This window comes from Urocampus carinirostris, chromosome 1, assembly GCF_059441175.1.
Source record: "Urocampus carinirostris isolate Australia breed hairy pipefish chromosome 1, RoL_Ucar_1.0, whole genome shotgun sequence".
In the NCBI taxonomy this organism is placed as follows: Eukaryota; Metazoa; Chordata; class Actinopteri; order Syngnathiformes; family Syngnathidae; genus Urocampus; species Urocampus carinirostris.
Genome location: NC_142349.1, coordinates 40,325,960 through 40,351,621, shown reverse-complemented (window position 1 = coordinate 40,351,621; position 25,662 = coordinate 40,325,960). Strand labels below are relative to the sequence as shown.

At 37.4% G+C, this 25,662-nt stretch overlaps 1 protein-coding gene and 1 long non-coding RNA gene across 2 annotated transcripts; one reads left to right on the top strand and one right to left on the bottom strand.

Annotated features, from left to right (window-relative positions):
* Positions 1–1,418: 1,418 nt before the first annotated feature.
* On the bottom strand, positions 1,419–22,922 carry ern1 (endoplasmic reticulum to nucleus signaling 1). The gene is made up of 22 exons (XM_088338883.1): positions 22,658–22,922; positions 14,594–14,714; positions 12,599–12,632; positions 12,390–12,462; positions 12,128–12,200; positions 11,342–11,464; positions 10,812–10,913; positions 10,478–10,739; positions 9,417–9,495; positions 9,052–9,211; positions 8,878–8,990; positions 8,579–8,773; positions 8,034–8,298; positions 7,867–7,957; positions 5,555–5,744; positions 5,363–5,462; positions 5,079–5,278; positions 4,149–4,296; positions 3,941–4,068; positions 3,692–3,815; positions 2,681–2,748; positions 1,419–2,605 (listed from the first exon to the last, which is right to left on the bottom strand). The coding sequence occupies exons 1-22, from the start codon at positions 22,730–22,732 to the stop codon at positions 2,177–2,179; spliced, it is 3,153 nt and encodes a 1,050-aa protein (XP_088195009.1). The 5' UTR covers positions 22,733–22,922; the 3' UTR covers positions 1,419–2,176.
* Positions 22,923–24,368: 1,446 nt separating this feature from the next.
* Positions 24,369–25,275, top strand: LOC148374625 (uncharacterized). Its single transcript, XR_015850799.1, has 4 exons — positions 24,369–24,595; positions 24,682–24,760; positions 24,933–24,964; positions 25,050–25,275. It is a non-coding gene; the product is annotated as an uncharacterized LOC148374625 (long non-coding RNA).
* The last annotated feature ends 387 nt before the right edge of the window (positions 25,276–25,662 follow it).

Sequence of the window (25,662 nt, the reverse complement as noted above, 5' to 3'; positions counted from 1 at the left end):
GTTCTGTGGAATGCTCTTCCCCCTGAGATCCGATCTGCAACCTTGGAAATGTTTAAATCTAAGCTTAAAACTCACTTCTACTCCATAGCATATGAATAACCTACTCTTCTCGTCGGCTGAAAATAGTCTGTGTGATATAGTGTAATAATCTGTGAAGCACTTTGAGACTCTTCGTGATTTAGGGCTATACAAATAAAAATGACTTGACTTGGCAGGGGTAAAACAGTGAAAGCTGTCGGGCCCTGCTGTTGAACAGAAGAGTGTGTTGTGTCACCCTGACCGAAGTGACACGGCCCCTTTCTTGTGTCCAGTTTCATCTGGAGGGACAAAAGCATGAACAACTTAGGTGCTGAGGTACCTACCTTGTTTGGGTGTTTGGGCATTTCGGTTGGCCATGGTCCAAAAATGTTTGTGTGATTGCTGTTTTACCCTTTATATCCTTTGTTTTTGTATGTATTTGTCTTGCTGTCGGTAACCCCTCTCAATGGATATGACCAAAGTAAATAGATTTAGGATCCGTGGCTCATCACTGAAGAGCAGGACGACGCTTACACCGACAACAACAGAAACCATATGATGAAGGTGCTGTGTTTGAGTCAGACCAGGAGGCTTGTTCTGCTACTGGTATCCATGGAAACCAGTAGTTTTATGATTTAAAGCAGAATTATCGCCTTAAAAAGTTAACATGGCAGCCTTCAGTCCAAGATTAGATTGAAAGTAAAGGTAAAAGGAAGTCTTCCACCTCAATTATTATTGAGCAGGTTTTTTTTGTACCATCTTGTTGCTCCAACTGCAAACTAATCTCTCCTAGTGGTGTGTAAAGTATTAAAAGTATTAGATAGATAGATACTTTATTAATCTCCGTAGGGAAATTCACACTTCCAGCAGTCTACCCCGTTGTTTATTAACAGATTAACATGATGCCCTAGGGGTGCTTGTAGCGGAGTGGATGACGTCACACGCTAGTCTAAAAGTTCGACATCCCTGCGGCAGATGGAAATCTTTTCTTTGTGTCCAGGTATACACCACCTCGTGTTAGCAAGTCCGCCTTCTCTCCGATTCGCCCAGGCTTTCGTGTCTCTGTATAGCGGCGCTGAAGCCAGATAGCTCCGGGTTGCTACACGTTAGTGTCCGGAATGCTAAACGTGAGTCACGTTTCCGCAAAACACAGCAACTGCGCTCTCTGTGCGCTTGGATGGCGCCACAAAAGGAGCATTGTTATTTTGCTTAAATAACAATACTGGTTTAAATAATAAACAAAAACACAAGCTATCATAAAACGTGCTTTTTTTGAAGAAAAAAAAAAATGTCGAAAGATTTGCATTTATATTGCTTAACGTAAGCCTCACCTCAAGATTGAGCAAACAAAGGCAACCATAAATTTATGCCATTGAAAAGTTGATAAAGGGAAACAGTACTTTACTGCAAGCTATTCATTTACTTTAAATAGTGTAAAATGAAAGACAACAATTGTTTTTTTCATGAAAAAAACCATGGATTTAAATGTGCAAATTATCGACTTCATTTTGACACACCTTCCGAAGCGTGAGAGGTCTATAGACTGACCTTAAAATTGTCACAAATGATCTGAAATTACATATTTCGATTAAAAAAAACATCAGGACAGTATACTTGCAGCACATCCACAAAACCGTCTCGCTTGACAAAAGAGAAGCGTTAGCAGCATTAGCGAGCAGAACTACATGTCAAATATTTTTGCATCTGAAAATGAAAGTTTTTGTATTTTTTGATTTTTTTTTTTAAAAAGGCACACTCACCGTATTGATGAAGGCTATAAAAAAATTCATTCAGTATCCGGGTAGTGAATAAATTCACTACACAATACAACATTGCACAATAAAAAAAAAAAACACGTGTTCACCATTTTTCAATATTTCCCAACATAAAAGACGTTTTTTTTTTGCACAATACTATTTGGACTTGAGAAAAAAAATCATCTGCTACAACACAAAATCTGACCACCTTTTTGGTTCTCAATATCATAGATGGTTTGTTGCATTTAACCCAGAAGGCACTTTTCAAATTCAGGTAGCAGCAACTGTTCTCGGCCTGCGACTCCCAGGCACTGCAGGCCTGGTCCTCACTGGAACAAAACTCAGCAACTGCCACCACTTTTAAGAAGGCAAAATATTGTGTGAGATGTGGGCAATTCTGCTCAAGCTGCTCCACAGTCAGACAAGCTGGACCCCGTTAACGTGAGATGAGGTGTCTCAGGTTCTACGGGGAGCGTGTCACAGTTTAGATCTGACAGGGATACTTTGGCAGTCTCGACTGAAGGGCCTGAAAAAGCAGTGGACTCATGTGGTTCTGCTGGGCAGTCTCCTTTATGCACTTGTGATGAATGATTGGATTCTTGTGTTTGTGATGTATCTGCTGACATGTCTTGGCTTTGTGGTGGATGGTCCATTTGTGCCGCTTTGGAATAGTAAGGCATGAAAAACCTCTCTGCGGCACAGGTCCGCATAGCCAGGTATGTGTGCATTAGTAGGTGGGGGAAACGGGACGTAAAGTAGAAAACAAAGTCTTCGGGGATGGAGCCCAGTGTTTCCTGGACCTCGGCAGGCAACTCCCGGTAATGATGTTTCTATAGAACGCATTTCAAAAGGGTTTCAACAAATAGTTATGAAGCAGCACACAGGAATAAAGAGCAATTGCTTACCTTGTTCCTCATTGCACGGAGGAGGTCCCTGACTGAGCCACCTTTGTATGAACGGAACTTTCTTAGGTCTATTAGCAATGAGATAGATTCACATTTCAAAATGAGGTAATAGTGAATTTTATGTTTAATTCTGGTAAGCATGCAAAATGACAGAGCTACAAGGAAAAATGAAACATACGGATACTTTTTCCAATATTTCACAACTATCTAATTGTAAAAATTGCACGTAGAAAAAGAAAAATATTTTAAAATAATGTTTTTTTTCCTTCTTTTTTTTTAGATTTAGAAAATACCTGGAGAAACCAAAAACTTCACAAACCTGAATCAATCCTAAATTACAAACACAAAAATACAGTAATCCCATCCTGTCATGTGGATCAGCTAATTCTCAAATTTTCATCGTGCATTAGGTTCTACATTCTACATTGCCTAAACAGTTACCCCAGCCATTTCTACTTTTCTGCCTGTGCATCAATGACATTGTGGTCTGAGTTGCACACATAAATACAACTGCTTGAAAAACCTACAGTATGTATGCGCATTTTTTTTCATTTACAAGTTTCTATAAAAGCCATAATGTCAACTAATTGCTCTGGACCCACAAAAGCACCAAAAGGCAGAGAAAGATGCTTTCTTTCACCAACAAAGTTGGACTTCCTGATCTACTAAAGTTGCTCCGGGAACCATATAAGAGTTTTTGGTGCTCCTTCAAAAATGTTTGACAATGGAAAAATATATGGTTTCTGTTACAGAACTGGAAGGTAAATGCCGTATTCAATAACGTCCCTGTGATGGCGGCAAAGTATCATGTAAAGGGGACCATCTTTTTCCATACAGCAATAGAATTGCAAGATTATTTCTAAATTCTAATTATAGTTTGAAAGCTTATACTTTGCAGGTTTTGACTATAACAGGACATTTTGGGAACGAGATAAAAAACGAGATATTTAAGTATAGCATTTTTTTTTTAACACATTTTCAAAATGTTTGTTCATGAGGCTTCAGTCTTACCCGTCTGAAGTGGCACTGTAATGTTCTCCCTCCAGTCACTCTTGACCACAGCCCGCCCTCCTCGTTCCAGTCGTCTCACAATCGTTCCATCCAGCGGCTCCTTTTCAATTCGGTCACTCACATCCTGAGAGCAACAACAAGCATACAGCTATATTGTAAGCATACTTTAATCGACTCCCAGCTTTTTCCTTATAAAGACCCCTGTAATATTGTATATATGACATAATATTGTCTCTAAAAAACACATACCTGGAAGAAATGTAGTTGTTTTTCTCGGGTCCAGAAAAAAGGGTGTTTAAGGACACACTCAGCTGAGGGTCTCAGATGAGGCTCTGTGTTCAACATCTGCTCTATTAGATCTTGGGAAACAATGTCACCTGTTTCAAGACACCAACTATCAAGTCATTACGAGTTCTACAACTAGTCCAATTAGAAATACGAAGGGTTATGGCTTCACCGTGTTTGTCGGTTTGTAATTGGTCCAGACTGTATGTTCCCAACAAGATGTTGGCTTGTCTTTGCAGGGATTTGCCGAAAGGGTGGCAACCTTGGGATATCGTGTAGTAAAACACGCATCCGGCAGAGAAGATATCAACAGCGCAGGTCTTAAAATCAGCCAAAGGAACACACATATTACAAACTCACGCTGCCATACAAACATGGCCACATTATACTTTAAATTCTATACAAAGTTCGTCCACCTTTTTTCATGGCTAAATTAAAGCACTTTTCAAGGATTTTCAAGATCAATTATTAATTTTCTCCAGTACCTCCAAAGGAAGAAATCCAGCGCCGATCAAAAATTTTTCGACTTGAAATCTGTTCAATGTGTAAAAAGCTAAAATTGTTTTGTATTTTACATTTTTTTGTAGGTCTGTGAATATTTAAATTCATATTTGATGTGTTAGCAGGGATGCCCTGCAAAACATATGAAATTACAAAATAATTTGGTGCAAAATGTTTTATTATTAATATTGATCGTCTATAACTAAAACAACCAGAAAATCTGAGGAGCCGTTTGGGAGACAGAAGAGCCGGTTTTCTAAATTGAGCTGTACTCTTGGGTGCGACCAGTAGGAGGCAGTGACGCTTCCCTTGTAAACACCAGAGCAGGCGTGTCAGCGTCATATTTTCACTTTTTTTCAATTTGTTTTTATTTATTGCTTGGTCTTTAGAGTCAGACTGCCAAGAAACATGGCATTGGCAACAATTCTAAGCATTTTCTAGCACTTCATGCAAAATTCAAGCATTTTCCTGACTTTGAAAACACAACTTTAAATTTAAGGATTTTCAAGAATTTCAAGCAACAGTACAAAACCTGTATACACATTAATAAATAGACGATTATATCATACGTCTCTGTCACACGGCTTTATTTTGTACTCACCGGGTTGTCTTTGCAGTCCTCGCTGAGAACCTCAGGAGCGATCCAGCCCTCTGTCCCCGGAACGCCTGACCGCCTGCTAAAACTATGGCGACCAACTGCTAATTTTTTGCAGAGGCCAAAGTCAGAGATCATGGCTCGGACTCGACCGTGAGCATTGGGCATAGACACCAGGATGTTGTGAGGTTTCAGGTCTCTGTGAACTGTGGGGAAAAGTCAAAGATAAGTGTTGAAATTACAATTAATGTTTAGTTGGTAATGTGAAACAAGCATTTAAAACTATTTACCTATGTTAAGGGAGTGCAGATGCGCCAGCCCTGACATGGCTTGCTGAAGCAGCACAACAGGTTCCAGCCCATGACGGTCAAAATCTTTTTTCTCCACATACTAGATAGACCCAAAAATAGTTGCTTATCCGGTAGTTTCATACATAGTAAATGTAATATTCCACATAAAAATTTGAATAAATCTTTGTGCACCTCTTGAAGAGAGGCAGCACACAGTTCGGTGGCAATGTACTGGAACTGGCGGTCCCTCTCGGTGCAGAAATATCGGATGACATTCGGATGCTCGTCAGACTCTCGCAAGAGCTGAACTTCTCTGTCCGCAAAGCTGAAACACTCTGGGAGGATTCTTTTCACTGCCACAGGACGGTTGTCAAACTGACCCCTTGTAGAGGAAAAACTAGGCATCAGAACTTACACTTTTTACTTACGGTGCTACAACACTTATTTGCTAATCCATTTAGCGAACGTAAATAGTCTCTCATTTCTTCACCTGTGCATCAAGAACCTCTCAATTTAATTTGTATCTGCTATGTATCTGTGCTGTAGCAGGAGAAAGATATGGCAATATGCACCAAAGCAGGAGAGAGGTATTGCAATATGAGGACAAACAGGATGAAAGGATATATGAAAAATGAGTCAAAGCAGGAAACTGATCCTTATTTTCATTCTAATGATGATAGTGGTTCAAAAATACTGTGCATTGTCAATTACTGACAGAAGAATCTGAATCAGTCAATCAAAGCTCAGCACTTTGTTCTCCCGAACGCCAATATTCAGTAGACACCAATTATATTTTTGTTGTACACATTTTAATTTAGATTTATGCGTGTTATTCAGAGTTTCTGTGTTGTTTCAGTCTACATTGGATAGAAGTTAAATTCTAAATAGTTAGGTTGTTGTATTTTTTTCAGAGCACTGAAGAGTTAATACTTTTATTTTTTGTGTAGTTTGCTTTGCAAGGATTCTGTGTTGCATGACTTTAAAGTTGCTTAGTATAAACAGGTTTAAATCAGTTAAGTTCACTGTAGATTGAAAAAACAAAGGCTAGTATAATATAGAACAAAATATTCATTCATTTTATGCATAATGTTACATTATTGTTGGTAGTATATCGGTTAAAGGCAACAATAATTTTGAAGAGCAATTTTGGAGCTGAAAATAGCCGGAATTTCCATCACTATTAGGTTGCTTACTTGTGAACATACAAGTTTTCCCCTTATTTTTAAGTTTTAGGGCCATTTCAAATTGAGCACACTGGTTGTACCTTTTTAACTTGTTTGGGTGTTTATAACTTGTTTGGATGTTTGGTAACTTGTTTGGATGTTTTAGGCATTTGGGTTGGCCATGGTCCAAAAAATTTTGTGTGTGTTTTTTTTGCTATTTTTCCCCCCTTTATTTTCTTTGTATGTGTTTGTCTTGCTGTCGGTCACACCTCTTGAGGGATATGACCAAGGTAGATAGATAGGTTGTACCTTTACTTAAAAATTTAGTTCGTTCTGGGAGTACATTTGTAACCCGAAACATTTGTACGAAGAGACGCTTTTTGAATGTAATTGCACTAATCCGTTCCAAGCCCCGTTTAAGGACATATTTTTTAATGAATCATAAAAGAGCATCAGAACCTGAGACAAATACATATTAAAATTAGATTACCACAAAATAAACATAAAACGAGAGGCATATAATGTAAAAAAAAAGAATAAAAGTCATGTCGAGTTTTTTTGTATAGCCCCTAATCACGGAAGTATCAAAGAGCTGCACAGACTACATTTTATTATAGACTACAGACTGGCATTTCACTGATCTAAAACCTACATGAGGGCAAGGAAAAACTCAAAGCCTCAGCATGAGGAAAATGCCGAAACCTTGAGAAGGGAGCGCACACATGAGATAATCCCCCTTCCAGGATGACCAGGCCAAAATGGATGTTGCAATACATAGACATTGTCAACATGAAACATAGATCATTCATAATCTATAGAATAGAAGTTTGTTTTAAGCCTGGATTTAAATAGTTCCGCAGCACCAGGGCCCAAATGGAGAAAGCTCTTGAACCTGTGGATCTTCTTGGCTCTGGGGATCACTGTATTGTGTATTAACTCTTCAGTGCGCGAGGCAGACGTCATCATAATGAGCGATAGCCGGGCCTTTAAACGCTTTTCTGGGTGATTTCTTGCATCAGTTGCCAGGGGACACGAAGAGCATACCAGGATTCACGCATGTAGATTGTACACCGTTTTGCAAGGTAGAACTCTGGTAGCGGCGAATGGCATCGCGAACAGTACCGTATTTATTATTTTGTTTCCTAAAACACCTTTGCAACTAGAAGTAATATTTTCCTGGTCAGAAATTTTGTAACCTGAAACATTTGTATATAAAGTTATTTAAATTTAAAATCATATCATGAAATAGTTTAGCAACTTGTTACGCTTGGTTTAATTTAAAAAAAATCAGGTTATTTTACCCAGCCTTCAACAATATCCTCGTCTCTTCCTCATACTTACTTGTACACAATGGTACCTTCAGCACCATGACCTAAAACTTGTTTGGGATTGAACGTTATGTTGCCTACAGTGACAGCGTTGGAGTCATCATCTAATGAGAACAGAATGAAAAATCATCAAAAACACAAAAAAAAAATGAGTAGAGACTGCATCTTTATTTCACTTACCTCCATCTTCGAGTTCAGTGCCTGAGCTGCCAAGCTCGGAAATGGAGACAGTAGAGTGGTTGGAGGCACGCGGTGTGACGTTTGGGCTGCTGTGGTCTGAGCAATCAGAGCGAGCGTGAACCACTTCCATGTAGTCGCTGTCAGGGACCAGGGGAAGCGACATGTCAGGAGCGGCAAAAGGTTGTTGTTTATGAAGCATCTCTAACTTCTCCTCCATCTGTCTTTGAAACTCCTGGTGCTGCAGCTGTTGTTGCTTGTGGACACTCTGCAACAGAACAGAAAATATACGCTCTTGGAGGAGAAAAAATATTAAGCTGTTTAATGCAAATTGCGAAATATGGAAGCATGTTTTGTTCGACTATCTGATTTTAAACACAGCCCACATCTCCAACATACAAGCAAAACATAACGCAACCAATGTTGCAAGCCAAAGTTTTGGTGAATCACATCCCATTAATGTAGTTGTTTTCCTCTTAAAAGACAAAGCATCTCTAGACTTTAGTTTGAGACAAACATGGAGCAATAAGTGGAGATAATTAATTTACCTTGGGGTAAGTGATAACAAAGGCCACCCAGCCTGCTAGTAGGAAAGTTGAAAAGATAACAGTGGCCATGTCTTTTAACATGGAGTCCACGGCGGCTTCTGGACGCAAAGTACGACCGCTGAGTCCAGGTTCTTGGACTGATATTTCAGGCATAGCAGAAGGCGGATTGTCTTCGATGGCAACATTGTTTAAATTCTATAATACAAAATGGCAAGCAATGTAAGCAACAAATTAGGTACACACGAGGATTACAGCAATAGTCACTGGTGTGGTGAAGTAAAATGCACGCTGTAACAAACCTCAGCTTTCTTGTTGCTAGTTGGTGGAATGACATTGCCCTGGTTACGGGGAAAGCTTTCAGGGAATCTTTCCAGGATCTTGTTGTGAGCATTAGGAGGTGTCTCATGATGACCTGAAGATCCAGACTCTGGTTTGAAAGTGCTCAGTCTACTGTTGGCTAAATCTCTAAATACCTATGAGTAGCAGGTAGTTGCGCATGTAGTTGATGCGGTTACGTTCACGAAGCGCAGCCTTGAATTTGACGCTGGTGCTCGGCGTGATGACACACTCTTCATCTTCATCCGACTCCTGCCTGTTTGGACCCTCCAGCATGGGGAAGGTGCTTCCACGAGGCTGCAAATACAAACAAACACAGTATATGTTGAAGTAATGAAGTTAGCACAATTTTTCAACTTTTTCCTTCATAACTGCTTGATTCCAGTAAGAAAATGGGTTTACAATATTTGGGGAAAGTAAACATTACTATGTAAAGTAAATACAGGTGGATGTTTACTTTGTTATCACAAGGAGTGGTAACTACAACACGTGAAATACTCACCACCACTGTGACGCCATCATGCACAAGGGAGGGAGATGCATACAAGCTGGTCGAATATTTACCAACATATAAAGTGGACCTGAAAACAGTACAAATATTTTTTTAGGTTTTCATATAACTGTATAACTAGTGATTTAACCTAGGTTAAACAGGATGTATAAAATATACTTTACAAGGAAACTGAAAAATATAATTGAAAGCTTTCCAATACAGACGATAGCAAATCAACTAACTGGGTACTGGGGCTTTAATGCTTTAAAAAAAAAAATGGATGTGAACAAATAAAATACAAAAAGGCACTAAATATTCAAACTGGCCTCATATTTTGCTACAAAAGATGACACACTAGACACCTGGAACTTGGATTACCTTTTAAACAGCTCCGTTGAAATGATAAAGTAGCTGAACCAAAGAAATATATATGTATATGTACACATCATTGTTCTGCCTTACTAGGGGTGTAACATAGAGCAGTTTCATGTTTGCAAACAATAGTGAGAACATAAAATACAATGGTGGAACAAATAACATGTAAATGTTTTTTTTTTAATCATAACTTTACTCTGAAACAAATTAGCTTCCGTCATTTCATTTTGTGTATCCTTTAACAACTAGTGTCGGAGGGGCACCATTTCCTTTGGTGTGTCATTGGCAAGTACAGCCTGGCGGCGCCCACCCTTCTCCAGGCCAAAATGTTTACACCCGGTCTTCAACCGGGAACCTTTTGAATGTTAGATGAATGTGCAAACCACTGCACTCCGAAAACACAATGATACTGCAGTATTTAACATGTTCTGCAAAATATATACAATTGTTTTTAATTATTTTAGAGCTCCAATTTCAATTTTTGGACGACTATTTCACATTTTCATGCGCTTTTCAAATTCTAACTGAATGGTTTAATCTTATTTTTTATTGAAAATATTTGTATTATTTTGAACTAATATCACACCATTTAATAGTTGCATATTTAATTTGTGTATGTACGCAAACAAATGATGAGCTGAATCCATGCAGATGTGCAAAGTTAGAAGATACAGAGCACACTTTTGTTTACTCACATTAACTTATTGTCTTGCTTCTTCTCTTTAGGAAAAGGGTACTTCCACTGTGTGATACGGCCGACCTCTCCCGACATGAACGTGAGATACCGTAGGGTTTCCACGGCCACGTTTGTGTGGGTGACTTTGCTAAGACCCTCATGTTGCCATATGTACATGGCCACTACTGGTGAGTTATAGTTCTGGACCCACTGGACATTACCCGATTCACTGTCCACAGTCACCACCAAGCCGTCGCCGTTAGACACAAAATGGGCCATCTCTGCAAGTTCGGTGAAGAGTGGATTAGCGTCAGATAAAGTCAAGACAATGTGAACACAACTGCATGACTTACTATATTTGGTGTCATCGTCGGGAAGCGTAGACGCATAGTCAGAATATGTGGCATTCCAACGTAACTCCCGATTTTTCGTATCATACATGGTAATTGTGTATTCTAAAAAAAAAAATGTTTATATATATATATATATATATATATATATATATATATATATATATATGAACATTTACAGGCTGAATAGACAATAAAAGCAGATGCATTTCTATGCCTGGGTAACATTGATAAAAGTGATGTGAGGCTGATAAGTCAATGTAAAAATGTAGGTTGAAAAGTAAAGTCTAATTCTGAAAAGCCAGGGTGGGATGTCAAACTAGAAACACAAATATTCTTCATAAGCCTCTGTTTTCCAGTGATGTGCAACCTCGCATGGAGCATTTAATGCTGTCAGTCAAAAATATGATAACAAAAGTAAAGTGTTATATTACTGCAATTGGTTTAATTTGGTGTCAAGGCAATTAAACTTGAAAGACACACAACAACGTAAGAGGAAAAGAGCCAACTTATTGTGTTAGTGTTGTTGTTACCTGTACGCCCCAGATAGAGCAGAGATGAAGAAGGGCACAGCATGTCGGCAAAAGATGACGTCAGAGTCTGCTGCTTCTCACCAGTCAACAGGTCCACCACATGCCACAGATCCTGCTTCTTACCTACACACACAAATGGAATTCTTTACCCAGGTCACTATGCACTGGTCACATAATGCAGGACATAATACCATGCCTAGTTAGATTAAAAAATAAAATTTCAAAAAAAAAAACCTTCAGATTACATTTGTTTGCAGTGACTTTTCTACGTGAAATTATGTTTTAAATTATTCATTTATTCAATTGATTTACTCATTTATTTTATTATTTCCAGTCATGTTGCATCAAACATCCCATCACAAAATGAACAAATCACCTAAAACGAAAAAGGAAGACAGCTTGCAACCAAAAGGCTACAGATAGAACCGTCCCCAAAATAACTTTGGACGTTTTTTTTTCCATCAATCATATTAACAAAATTTAAATCTTTCATAATTTTAACAATCATTTATTGATCCATTAAAATATTCACATTGTTTGAATCACGATGTATGCTGTATTTTACTATTTGAGATTTATTTTGTTTCACATCATTCTCCTCCTTACTTTCAAACAATATCATGCGTAAAACTTGAGACAAATAAGTATTTTCTTGTGAAAAATTCTAATACCAAAGGTGAGTTACAAGGAATGAGACCAAGTGAGAGCATGTGCCCAGCCCCCATTTCAATCAATTGCACTATTACATTGATACAGAATGCTAAACCTTTGTAGAAATAGTTTTACCCATGTAAAGGATTCCATCAGAACTGCGGCAGGGAGATGCTTGCACCAACTCAGGAATAGTGAATGGCAACTTCTGTTTGACAAGAGTGAATAAACCATAGTACGTGAAAATTACATACAATAAGAAGACATCCCATCTTATTTTATGATAACATTAAACAAATAAAAAAAGAGGGGCACAGAAAAAAGAGATACAGAAGAAAAGTGCAAGAGATAGGAGAAATGTAAGGGAGTAAGAAATGTTAAAATAATTTCCTCTTACTGTGAGGCCTTCGTTGTTCTTCCCATCAAGTGAATACAGACTGCCATCATTAGGGTCGGGCAGAAAAGCTGGCCTGGGAGTTACCAGAATTAAACAATTACTAGTATCCAAATATAAATACAATTAACAGGACAAGTTCAAATGAAATGAAAACAGTTCTACATTGTAAAAAAAAAAAAATCAACCGTGGTACACACAAATATACCTACTCTGTAAGATGTGTGGGGACCTGAAGAACTGGATCTGTAAGAACAGAAAATTAGACCTTTCCAACATGCCATTCCAAAAACAAAGCCATACATCAGAACAATAGGCTGCAACCAGTATTACATTCGAAAACACCAGACACAGATTAGCTAACTAATCAGGATTGTCTCTATAGAAACTTTTAACAAATATCCCAAAAAATGATTCCATCTGACAGTTAACTCTTGGATGTTTTGTCTTTTGTCCTATACAAGTTTAAGGAGTCCAATGCCATGTTATGTTTCGAAAATGTAATAGCAAGTTAGTTAACAAAATCTTTAGCTGGACAGCCTAACAACACTAGCTGAGAGAAGCACTGGAAAAGCTGCGGTCAATCATGGACAATCCATCGCATCCACTACACAGGCATTATCTCCAGACAGAAGAGCAGTCTCAGCGACAGACTGCTGTCACTGTCTTGTACTACAAACAGACTGAAGAGATCTTTTCTTCCTCATGCCATGAGGCTCTTTAACTCTACCCGGCAGAGTAAAAGCCGACAGTAAACCACACCACCTACATTGCATATTACCGAATCTTATTGCAATATGTATTCTGTGTAGCACTATTTAGTTATTCTATATAACACGCTAGAGTGGGCATTTGTATATTGTATTCTTTTTGCTTCATTATTGTATTGTTCTCAGCTCAGGGATGCTGCTGGAAATGTGAATTTCCCTTCAGGGATGAATAAAGTATCTATCTATCTATCTATCTATCTATAAGTGAATCGTTACCATACCAATTTTCCCAAGAATTGCACTAGTTAAGACGATGCAAACACTGGCAAGAAAAAAATTCAATGTGGTAAATGCAAACAGATTAAAAACTCTTGGGATTCTAGAAATGATGACCATTTCAAAATGTACTCATCATAGAAACATCACGACCAGTCTGAGGCAAGATACCCTAAAACTAGAAAGCCTGCATAGCTTACCAATAACCCTAAAATTCAGGCTATAAGCCACAACTTTTTCCCCAGACTTTCAACCCTGTATAAACATGCTGCGTTGTACGTTTAGCCAATATGTATAAAGCCAACGGACATTTGAACGAAAGATCTAATGTGTAATTTGCTTAGTTCATTTTTTGCGTTTATTGGAAATTTAAAAAAAAAATAGGGGAAATAACCTTCTTTTACTGAAACTTTCTCCCAAAATGTTGGAAATAATCAACTGGACTATTAGAAATAAATCTGTTGACTGTATGTAAAACCACTTTCGGTTGTTAATTCAATCCCATCAGTTTTCTCTTAACTCTTATAACAAACTACCCCAAAAAACAACTGAGGTTTTAGTGTACCAAAAACTGCCAGCATGTATTTGCAGTAGTCATTTTTTACCTATGTAACATTTTTTTACTGTTGCGTGACAGTTGTTATTTGGTATAAGTGTGAGACATAATTCATTAACCACACCTCACACGCGTCACATTGCACTTTCAATTGTAACAACTTAGTCCTCTATTGTTATGTTTCACTATCAGCAGTAGTTGGCCTATATACATGTAGACAAAGGTTAAGAATTTTAGTTAAAAAATTGAGATGGTGAGAGAGAAAATAACTTTTTGGAGATAAGATAATGACAGATGTCATTTTTTCCTGATAATGCGAGAGCACAACAACAACTATAGCTACCAAGGTCTATCTTATCAATTGTAAGTCCACAGCATGCAAGGCCTTCGCGAGTAGAGACTCTCGCCATGTTGGTTTGTCCTTTCCCATTTTGACCTTGATTCTAGGCTATATTTGCCCATCTCAGTTAATCATTACACATTTCCCAGAGTAAACAGGGGGATCTTGTAGCATTACTCAAATAAAACCCAAACATAACGTCCACTTTAATCCTGTAAACTTTCTCATAAGCAAATAAAGCCAAAAATGTAGTGAGAGAATTTCTTCTTCCACGGGCAGGGGGTGTATTGGACAAAAAAGTAAGACTTGGGTCTTCCCCGCTTACCTTCTTTCAGCGTCCATTTGATCGACCCAGATTTCTTGCTCACAGCATGCAGGTTTCCATCCAGGGTGGACACAAAGAGCAAGTTTTCAGGCAGTGAAACTGTGCTGGCATGACAAAACTCCTGGAAAGATTAAAATGCGATAGGGGAGGAAATCAGAGTAAACACCAGTTTTATAAACATGTACAGCTTCAAACAAATATTGTAAACTGTATTTAACAGCAAGAGAAGCTTGCAAGTGAAACTAAAAGATCCAAACTAGGGGACTGCTAATCAAACATCACACCAAATACCGTTATGCAATCCAATATATTAGAAAGAGTGGGAAGGAAGATGGAAAAAAAGTCAGGAAAACAGATTTTTGTGTATTTTATAAGATTACCTAAAACCTATTAACCTTTGGCTGAAATCTGTGTCATCATAATTACCATTTTTAGTCTTTCATTTTAAAGGGCATTGTTGGCACCTGTACAACTATGTTTTGGGAAGATGTCATGCAAACAGTACTCATAATTTCACATTGGGGATCTGTGAGCAAATAAAACCTACGGTCATATTACATTTTGAGAGAAACTGTTTTTAATTGACAAATAGCATAAAATAAACTCCTTAAAATAAGCAGGCATGATTTGCAGTATGCAAACTTAATGGGACGGTGTGTTAATATTTAGAACCTCTGTGCGGGACAAAAAAAAATCAGTAAAAAAAAACATTAATTTGAAAACTGGGAAAAAAATACATGAACGATCATACCGATGTTGTTTTTTATTGAAAAAAACAATAGGTTGAGAAACATGTATTCTTTTAAGCAGTGGAATCCCCAATTATGTCCCAGTCATGTTTAGCCGGTAGGATGCCACCAAGCTGTGGTCTAAAGAACTGGTCCTTGCTTGGAATAGATAACAAAGTGCTATCTAGGGGTCAAACATTACCCATTGGAGCTTGAAGACATAAAGGACTGCACAAACATGGTCAAATGTCCGTTTTTAAAAAAAATATCAAATACTTGCCAACTTTTCTCCAGCCGGTCCAAATTGTCATAATATATATATAAGAGCGAATGAGTTGGATGTCTTTGTGTGACCTGTGACTGGCTGGCAACCAGTTCAGGGTGTCCCCTGCCCACTGCCCGAAGATAACTGGGATGGGCTCCAGCACCCCAGCGTCCCTATTGAGGAAAATCGGCACAAAAAATGGATGGCTGGATAAACATGGCAAAAAACATGGCATATATTCTTTGGTGCACTGCACTACTTACTCCTCAATCGTTTGTGTTTTAAACCCACTAAAACCTTGCAGGGAGGGATTTCCACAACTGCCTTCAGGATTTTTAGGGGAGTGTGTTAAAGAAGTTGATTGTTGTCGAGTGTAGACTTTTTATTGAATTCCCTTAAGCCCGCATGGGTAGTTAACATGAACTCACCAGTGTCAAAGCAATGTAAGGTGGCAAAGGTAGACAAAAGAATTAAACGCCAATCACATACAAATTTGCGTGATTTGTCAATGTGTCCTACATGAGAAAACAAACAATTAATTGTCTGTTTGCCTCATAGATTTTTACGACATGTTGGAGGAAAGAATCTACCTAAGAGGAAACACACTGATGTTTGGAGCATATCTGAACTACTGATATTTGATTCCGGAACCACAAGTTAAAAATCCCTTCAATAATTACTGTGGCGGAATAACATAAAAAATTATATTGAGACATAACTGATCTTAAACTCAGGTCAACAAAAGATGCATTCTTCAAATGGGTAGACCACATGACTTGGCTTAAACACCACAACTAATGATGGCTCAGGGGAGTTTCTCCATTCAGCTGCCATGGAATTCTAAAAATGCAGCTTTGACAACGAGACTTTCCTATATTTTACTCAAGGTTCTGGTCATTATCCTTACTGGAGTGAAACTCAGTTTTATCGACTTATTTAAGTTGAAAAATGAACTTTTCTTTGAACCTTTTTTGTAATGTCTGGAAAGACAGAGCAGCAGAAACAGTCACCTATCATCTGTTAAATCTAAGATTTCCCTTTGAACAGCCCCTTGGAAAAGGGTGTGAATAACTATTTGCATATAATGCAGATTAACCATTGATCATTGTCAATACGCTCATTTTAGCATTCAACTGCTTCTGAGTGTGGCTGTGGGTGGTGTAGGGTGGATTTAAAGAGGTCTTTATATTGTGATACATCCATCTTGGAGTAAGAAGGCATTCAATGGTACGCATGAAACAACCTTCCCATGTCCCATTACATATTACGATATAATTTAAATGTTAAAAAAAAAAAAACTAAAACACTTCAAAAACTTAACAATCAAATTGAAAAGAGATCACTGTTAGGAAACCTGAAACACAACTTTTTTGCAAAGTAATATCGTACCGTCGGTAACAACAAATGTGTCAACATTGTGCACATGTGTAACTGTTCCCACAGTGATAGGTTATGTGCTCATAGTATTTTTTCTTAGCTTTCAAACCTGCACTGGTGATCTAGAATACGCATATGCACGTTTATCAGGCTCCCTGTGCTGTTTCAGCCAAGTGAATCACGTGTCTAACCCCTAAAGTGGCACGTTTTGTCAACACACAGCCAATCTGCAGCTGTGATAAGATAGCACAAGACCACAACTTATTTATTTATGCGAAAGCAACTTGTTTGAGTCCGGTGTGACTGTAGAACAGGTTACAGTGACCAGAAAAAAGCTGCAAAAATCAAATGAGCCGCAGTGGTAACTGAACACTTTAGAGGAATAAGCAGGATACCATTTAGCTAGAAAATCAGGGTGACAAGATAAAAAAGAGGTTATGAAGCCAATGTATTAATCTGCTTGGTTTACCTTAGTTGTTGACACAAGCTAATACTTTAAGGAAGATCTGGTTGCATTCAGGTATTTCCCGCACCAGAGTGAATTGGGAAAAAAAAAACGTAAAAGACTCATAAGAGCTTACAATAAGAAAAAAAACAAATAACATAGTCTGAAACTCAAGGCGCAAATATTAGAACATTAACACATGATTATCTTTTTATAGATTAAAATAACTTTTTAAAAATATTGGGAAGCTAAACCATTTCAATGCATCTAAACTAAATAAAATGGGACTAGTAAAAGGGGTTCAGTGTGATTTCTACCATTGAAAACATTAATTGATTTTCACATTTCAAAACTTATTTCATGAGAAATCCTTTTAATTTTACAAGCCTAAATATTTATACATATTCTTTACAATGAGTACCACCTAGTTATTTAGTAACTAGAAAAATAAATATTTTCACACAAAAGATTGTAAATTAACAAGCCTAAAATATTTAAAAATATTTGCAAGGAGTGACATCTAGTTATCTAATAATTTCTAAAATGAATACTTTACGTTTGTAGTTTTACAAAAACTGAAAATAAGGTAATTGGAGTAAATAGCACACCACTACAACTAAAATATATTGTTTTGGAATTAAGTTGAGAACAATTCTGTGTTTGAAGCAAAAGAATAATTTTACAAGTCCTACTGTTAAAATAGCAATTGTCATTTATAGTAACCACGTAAGACCCAATATAGAAAAACATAAAAGACAATTTTTGACCTATTAGAATCTAACCCTGTGTTATAGAAGGCCTTTGGAGGTAAAAATGAAAGGATTTTTTTTTTTTAATGAGAACATTGTAATATAACAATTATGTTTCAATGGTGTAGCAGAAGTTCCTTTCAGGTAACTGTATTCATCGCTGGAGCAGATAGTTAAAAATGTTTATACCTCAGTGAAACACTTGCTTTATTGATAACTTGATAGGGTAAAAAACACAAATAACTGAAAAAGTGTTGTTGATTGGCTAAAGTTTTGAAGAATGTATATGTTATGCACTTGTTGGCCAGGCTTATACACAAATGTTCAACTCAGAATCATTCAGAGTCTGAACAATAGCACCCAATGACTATTTTAATGTAAAGAAAAAAAGAATAGAAAAACATTTGAACCACTTTTAGGAAAGAAAAAAAAAATTATATCGGTGGGTCTTGAAGGGTAAGGATAAGTTAGTTAGCAAGTGCTTCTTACACTTAACTTAAACAAACCACCACACGTTGACCGAGTGCTGTGCCACAGAGATTTGCGATGTTTTAAATTTTACTTGGTTTTACTGTTAGCAGCAAGACGTCCTGATTCAGAAAATGTTAGCAACATGGCTGGAGCGTGCCGTGATGATAATACCAAATAGAGAAATCTAATATGAGAGAATTTCACTAAATCACAATTAACTTTTTTTCCAGTTATTGAGAGGAAATTGCATCCGCGGTTTTCATGTTATCCGTTTTGATTAATTGAATTTCGGGCTAAAGAATAAAATTGTAAATTTTGACTCAAGATACTTTGGCCCATCCTTGGCAACCTTCTGCCTTCTAAATCTTGATTACAACCCAATGCAGTGTTAAAAGAGCTGCATTTCAAAAGCAAGTCTAAAGCGCCCGTGATCCTGCCATACCATTATAATAAGGCATGCCCACTTACTGTATGGACCCTAATTAGGGGGTAAAAGAAAATAAAATAATAAAAAAACAGTTTACAACACGACCTGACCCCAGATAAGCAGAAGATAATGGATGGATGGCAAAAAGGGTTAACGTTGTAAGTGACAAGCTTATACAGCAATCAAGCATCCCCATTTAACTCTATACCAAAGAGAAAAGGAACCATGCTAATTTCTGTTTAGTTATTTCGCAACCAGCACCAAAAGGAATAAAGTTGACTCCATCCCTGCTCTCTACCGCACATCAGAAGCCACGCTCCCAAAGCAAGTATGAGATATGTAACTACTTTTATTGCTTTAAAAACAACAAATGACAAGTTTTTTGGAATGTGGGGAAGCTTTCAGAAAAAAAACCTGTATGGGGAGAACAGGTTCATTCCGCACATAACGACCCGGAAAAATAAAATTCTGCAGCAAGGCTTTTAACAACGACAAGAACGTTGGATCATATTACCCCAATTTTAGCTGGGATTTTTAGGTTCTGTTGGTACCATACAACATTCTGCATGGACCCTATCTTTCTGATTTAACATCCCCCTATGTTCCTGCTCGGAGGCTTCGCCCGTTAAATTCCGGTTTACTCGTGATTCCAAGAATAAAATAAGAAATCCGCACGTTTGAGAGCGTTTTCAATTTGGAATGCTGTGCCCTCTGCGAAACAATCAGCAACCTCGGTGGAAGTGTTAAGATCTGAGCATATAACACACTCACAGCATATTGTATAGCTTATGTGTAATGTTGACCTCATACTCTTGTCTTTTTTTCTTTGAGGGAAAAGGACGAGAGGGGATCTTGCATGGTGCATGCATTGCGAACAATCGTACCAGCACTGATGTATGCCATCATCTAGAACCTGCTGCAGCAGTCAAAATTTTGAGGCATGAAGCTGTCAACTAGACATTCTGTTTTTACCTATATTCAAAGTTGGTGACTGTGTATTGTCCGTTGACACCCATCCAACCTCCATTGCAGCCTAATCATTCTGAATTGGGATTACCTAATGCAGCCCATCAAAAGGTTTCGTCAATTTCCTTATACTAGGTTTTTTTAGTCCTTTGAGACCTCTTCTCGAGGTTTCCTCAATTTCCTCATGCTAAGCTTTTTTAGTTTTTGACTTCCCTTGAAAAAATGTGATATAATTAAATCATGTGTACTAAAGTTTATACTTCCTCTGCTGTTATCAAATCCAGGATGTAATGTTAGTCTTTGAGCTTCTGTTGTATCTTGAGACAATTACTACGCATCCCATTGGCTCACCATTGTGAATGATCTGCCTCATTTGATAAAAAGTACTGCATTAATAGTACTGCATTAGAGTTCGTCAAAATTGAATTTAAGTCGAGATCGCAAGGTAGTGCTGGAAGCCCTTCCAACAATGCTCCTTTGGAATTTTGTCGTAATAGACATATTGCCTTACCCAAATAGTGAAAATGTTTTTATGGAGAAAAAAAAATAATTAGTTTGCAGCTCAGCATTTGTCTAGATGACACTAAATGCACAACTACTGATGCGACAGGCCAAAGTGATGTTTGTCAGTACAGCAACCGTTAAAGGAGAAGTTACAGGTTTTGAACGTGGTCAAACATACTTTTGGGGACTTGTTCATTTTTGATGTGGGCTGTGCTGAAAATGTTTTTTGTGTACTCCCCCTTTTTTATTGCATGTTTTATAATTTGCAAATTTTGAAAAAGTGTCTGTTCTTTAAGGTGTCTAATAATGCTTTTGCACGACACGGTTCCAGCCTACCTCGCATACGCCTCTCTTGGTTTTCTATCATCAAGTACCTGGTTCTAAGTCCCTGGCACCATCGTTTTTCACACCACTTCTGCAGAGGTTTTAAAACACGGCCCCGAAGACCAAAATGTCACGTGGGCTACTGCCGACCAATGTTTTTTCAGAAACGATCTTCCCCGGGACATGATCCAAAACAAATTGCCAATATTGTGTGTCTGCGTATTACCTTTACAATTTTTTTTTATTTTCGAGTTGTAGCTTTCTGTAACTCTGCCCGTGGTCAGTAGGTGAGGCGCAGTCGATGATCTAATCCAGCAGGAGGCCGACGGAATAAAATTAAAGGGGGTCAAACTGCTGGATATTAAGCTATAGAGTAAACTAACGTCTGTGGCTAATATTAGCATGTGTGCTCATTCTTGGTAAACCACAGAAAACACATAGCTTAGAATTTCTTATTAAGGCTTGAAGTTCCTCTTTGGACGTTTGCCAGATGCTTCATTTATATTTTTGAGCATGTATGTGTTGCAATGCAGTGTTATCTATTTTCTGTGGCCATTCGCAGATAACTGGCCTCAGTTCACATTACAATAATTTGATTTAAAATCTGTCCTTTCAATTAAAAAACATAGTATGTGATTACTTATAAAAAGGGTAACATTTGCTATCGAAACATGACAATTAAGCAAGGTTCTTCAACCAAGGCACACTTTTTTTGTAGTATCGAAAGCACACAGTCTGTTAAAAATGTTTAAGTTCATTCATGGCACCAGTGCATGGTGATGACGTCAAGCGATTGTACCATAACACAGGGTTTGACTGTAATGGAAAAAGGACACTCAGAAAAGTACTTACCACCATAGGCGAGCAGAGATGGAACCATGTAGTGGAAAAGGCACTTCCAATATTTCTAAAGAGCCTGAGGGACGCTGCTTTATTTCTTGTTTGGGTATTATTTTTTCCTTTGATGCAAACTTTGCAAGTTTTAGTCTAAGTTGTAAAACTCAATTTGTATTGAGAATGGCTTTTGAGTGTTTGTGTAAAAATGTAACATTGTGCAAGTGGATAGGACATGTGTTTGTGTTATTTTCCAGTTGTTACTTTATTTTGTCGTATAGATTATTTTTTTTGTTTTGGACAACAATAAAAACTGAATTCAGGAACAAAAAAAAATGATTATTTATTTTCAGCGTGATGACAATATCAGTCAAATAAAATCTTAATACAGGTTTATTTTTATTATCCCCCAGCATGGTTAAATCAACATACTCACTGCACTTCTCAAGTCAGGTGCTATTCTTTTATTGCACTATTAGTATAAGTTAGGCCAATCTCCAAGTATTACTTTGTAAATATTTTGCCTATTTATTCTGGGTCTTATTTATGCTCGTTCAAGTCGTTATTACATGTCTACCATTGAGTGATATGTCTAATCTCGCTGCCAACTACGGGTACGTTGATATCAATGAAAATAAAGACAATTAAATCACAAGCTACTTTATCATATGTATTTACTTTAATGACAACTACGGATGGTATTACTCAACGAGCCACATCATTGTCCAATAAATAATATACAGTATAGTCTACCCTTATATGTAAATCGTGAATAGTTATATTGATGTTATGAATTAGGCCATCTTACGTTTATTCGTCAGGTGGTTATTAGCTCTCTTCCTCATAACCCGCTTAAGGCTAACAATAGCCTGCGATCACCAATCATAAACATGTCCATTATTTCTTCCCCTCAACACAATATTAAAACGGCATAGTAAGATAATTTTAAAAGGAAATCATTTACTGGTTCATACCTTGAGTGTCAAAGCGGCGGAGTAAAGCAAAATGCACCACACCAGGGCCCGGCTGCTGACTGTCCAGTCCATCATGTGTGGTCCGAAAACCGAAAGGAGACGACTGCTCTTTGGCGTTGCCTCAGTCCATAAGGGGTGTCATTTGGCTCCCTAAGAGAATATTGTGAAATGTTTGATCCAGACTTCAACTCCGCATTGTGACAGCGCTGCAGCCGTTGGCGTCGACATTGCTTCTCTTTTTTCCTTTTTTTGCTTCCTGTAGTGAAACAGGGAGGAGGTGGGATTTCCAGAAATACGTGCCACTTGAGTGGATGAGGGGGAGTAAGGGAAGCGGTGATAGCCAATAGAGAGCCGAGCACGGGCGTCGGAACAGGCGTTAAACAATTTCCGGTTGCGTACTCCAACTAGTGGTCTTGATTCCGTCTCTTTTTGAAGAACCACCTACATCGGCTCGGCTCACCAAAAAGAGTCGGCTCCCAAACAGCTCTTCTGTTGTGTCGCTTTAATCCATGTACGATTACAACATTACCAATTATCATGTAAGGTTATGTACGATTGACTTTTATTTAAAGGGGAAAAGAAAGTCGAAAGAAAAAGAAAAAAACAACCAAAAAGCAAACAAAAGAACCATAAACTATAAGAAAAAGGGGGGAATTAGTGAAAAGAATCATTTAAAATGAAACAAAGATGAGAAAAAGGCAAGAAAAAAAGAGAGTAGGAAAAAGAGAATAAACAGAAAGAAAATATCAATTAAGAAGTAAAACGCTAGGGAAAAAAGAAAAACAAAAGAATTTTTATATTTTTTTGAAATTTGTATTTATTTCTTAATAATTTTATTTCAAGAATTATTTACTTTTACTATTACCCTTACTTATTATTTTAACTGTGGTAGTTTATCGTGCCAATAAATTCTATTCTATTCTATTCTATTTTCTAAAAAGAAAAATGCGACAAAAAAAGAACAATAGATGTTTTTTGAGGGGTCCTCAGGTGTGGTCCCTTCTCAAGGTTTCTTAATTTTCCTCATGTTGAGGTTGTTGAGTTTTTTTCTGGCCCTCTTGTAGGTTTTAGATCAGGGGATGGTGTAATATTAGCGTTGTTTGCGATAATCTGTGGTCTGTGCGGCCGTTTGAGGCTCTTTGTGATTAAGGGCTATATAAATTAACATGACTCGATTTGACTATACAGTATTGCCAAAAATAGTAACTTATGCACAAAGCGGTAATGGGATTAATTTTTTTCACGTTAACGTAAACTTTTAACTCATTTAAACAATTTTATACAAAGCAACTTTAGAGTCAAACAACTAAGAATCTGGAGAAAAACACAACAATATGCCATTTAAAATATTGACTTATTAGTGCAACAACAAGTAAACTATGAAAGACTAGAATTAACTCAAAATGTTTATGTTTAGAAAAAAAAGCCAATCGAGAAACACATCATCGCTGAAAAACACAGGAAACATCCATTAAAATATTTACAGATCTACAAAAAAAATGAAATAAAAATGTATTTTAACCTATTATATTTAGTACTCAACAAATCTAAAGTCGACAACATGGAATCCAATGGAAGATGAAATGCATATTGACAAATCTCAAGATCACAAAGGAGTCTCAAAGAGGGACGGCTCCCGTCTCTCACTTTCGAGAGGGGCTCATAGATCCGTTACGTTCGCAAACGACTTATCACTTACTGGAACTCAGGAGACTCCGCGGTTGGCACACAGTTGGGAGAGAGACATGGTCTTGCTGGTTCGACCGCTTCTGCTCGGAAACGTGTCCGCAATGGCTACAAGCTTTGTGTTTTTAGTTTTATTGTTTTGTTTCAATGACAGTTGATGCTTAACTTTGCCGTTCCTTTTCTTATTATTAAATGGGGTAGTCTCATTGTGTATGGACGACAAGTAGGCCGTGTCGATTGCCAAATGTTACGGTAAATCATTTCCTTGGTGGTGAAAAAAAATAGCGCTTGTTACAAGCGTGATTTTTATTTCTCAATCTTATTTAATTGTGTTGCAGGTGAAGTCTTAACGACGGTGAAATCCGTCATGTTGCAGCCACGCGGCCTTGCACATGGCAAGCGCATGTGGGAGTAAATGTAAGTATGACCACGCGATATTTTTGCTTTTGAGTTACATGATGACTCTAATGCGTTAGACTTCTGATGTCCAATGAAGTTAACCCTAAAATCTGATCCAACGTCTTATGCGGTTAACGGGCTTGTTGTTGTATGTTGTTAATCATCCTATCATTTTAATTTTCTCTTGCAGCAGCCATCTGAAATGGTCGATCGAGGATAAATGTAAGTCACGCAGAATCATGATTATCGGTTTAAGGGAGAAAACTAATATATTTTGGTGTAACCTTCTCCATATCTTCTCTCTCAGGCACAAGGAGTTACTGGGTCCATCTGACGTGGAAGAGCGTGTACTCAGCCCTTTGAGTCTTTGTGATTAAGGCCTATACAAATAAAAATGACTTGACTACTCTTTAATAAAACTAATTTCCCTCGAAATTCCTTGAGTAACAAAGTTCAACATAATGCACTGTTGTCTTGTTTTGCAGTGTTTGTGGTCAAGCATTTGAAATATTAAACCATGTAAGAAAATCTTATTCTGTCATAAGTGTGGTTTCTCCATTATGCTCCCAAGTTTCATCTTTAAAGCGTGGCACGTATTAGTGAAATTTTTTAATTGGTAGAGGTTTACTTGACTGGAAATACCCGAAAGTCCTCGTGTTGATTGACTTAAAACTCTTTCCAAAAATTTGAGATGCAAATATTTCAATATATATGAGCGCAAATTAAATGTAAAATTATAAAAGTTTGAGATAATACATTTGATTTCCAAATAATATAAATCAAATGAATAATTTTATATATATTCTATATGTACATCACCTGAGACACGGCATAGGTCAAGTCTATTCAAGTCTTGTTAAACATGCTGATGCATAACTTTGGTAGCAGTCTCTGGCAGATAACTATTTCTTATACAGTAT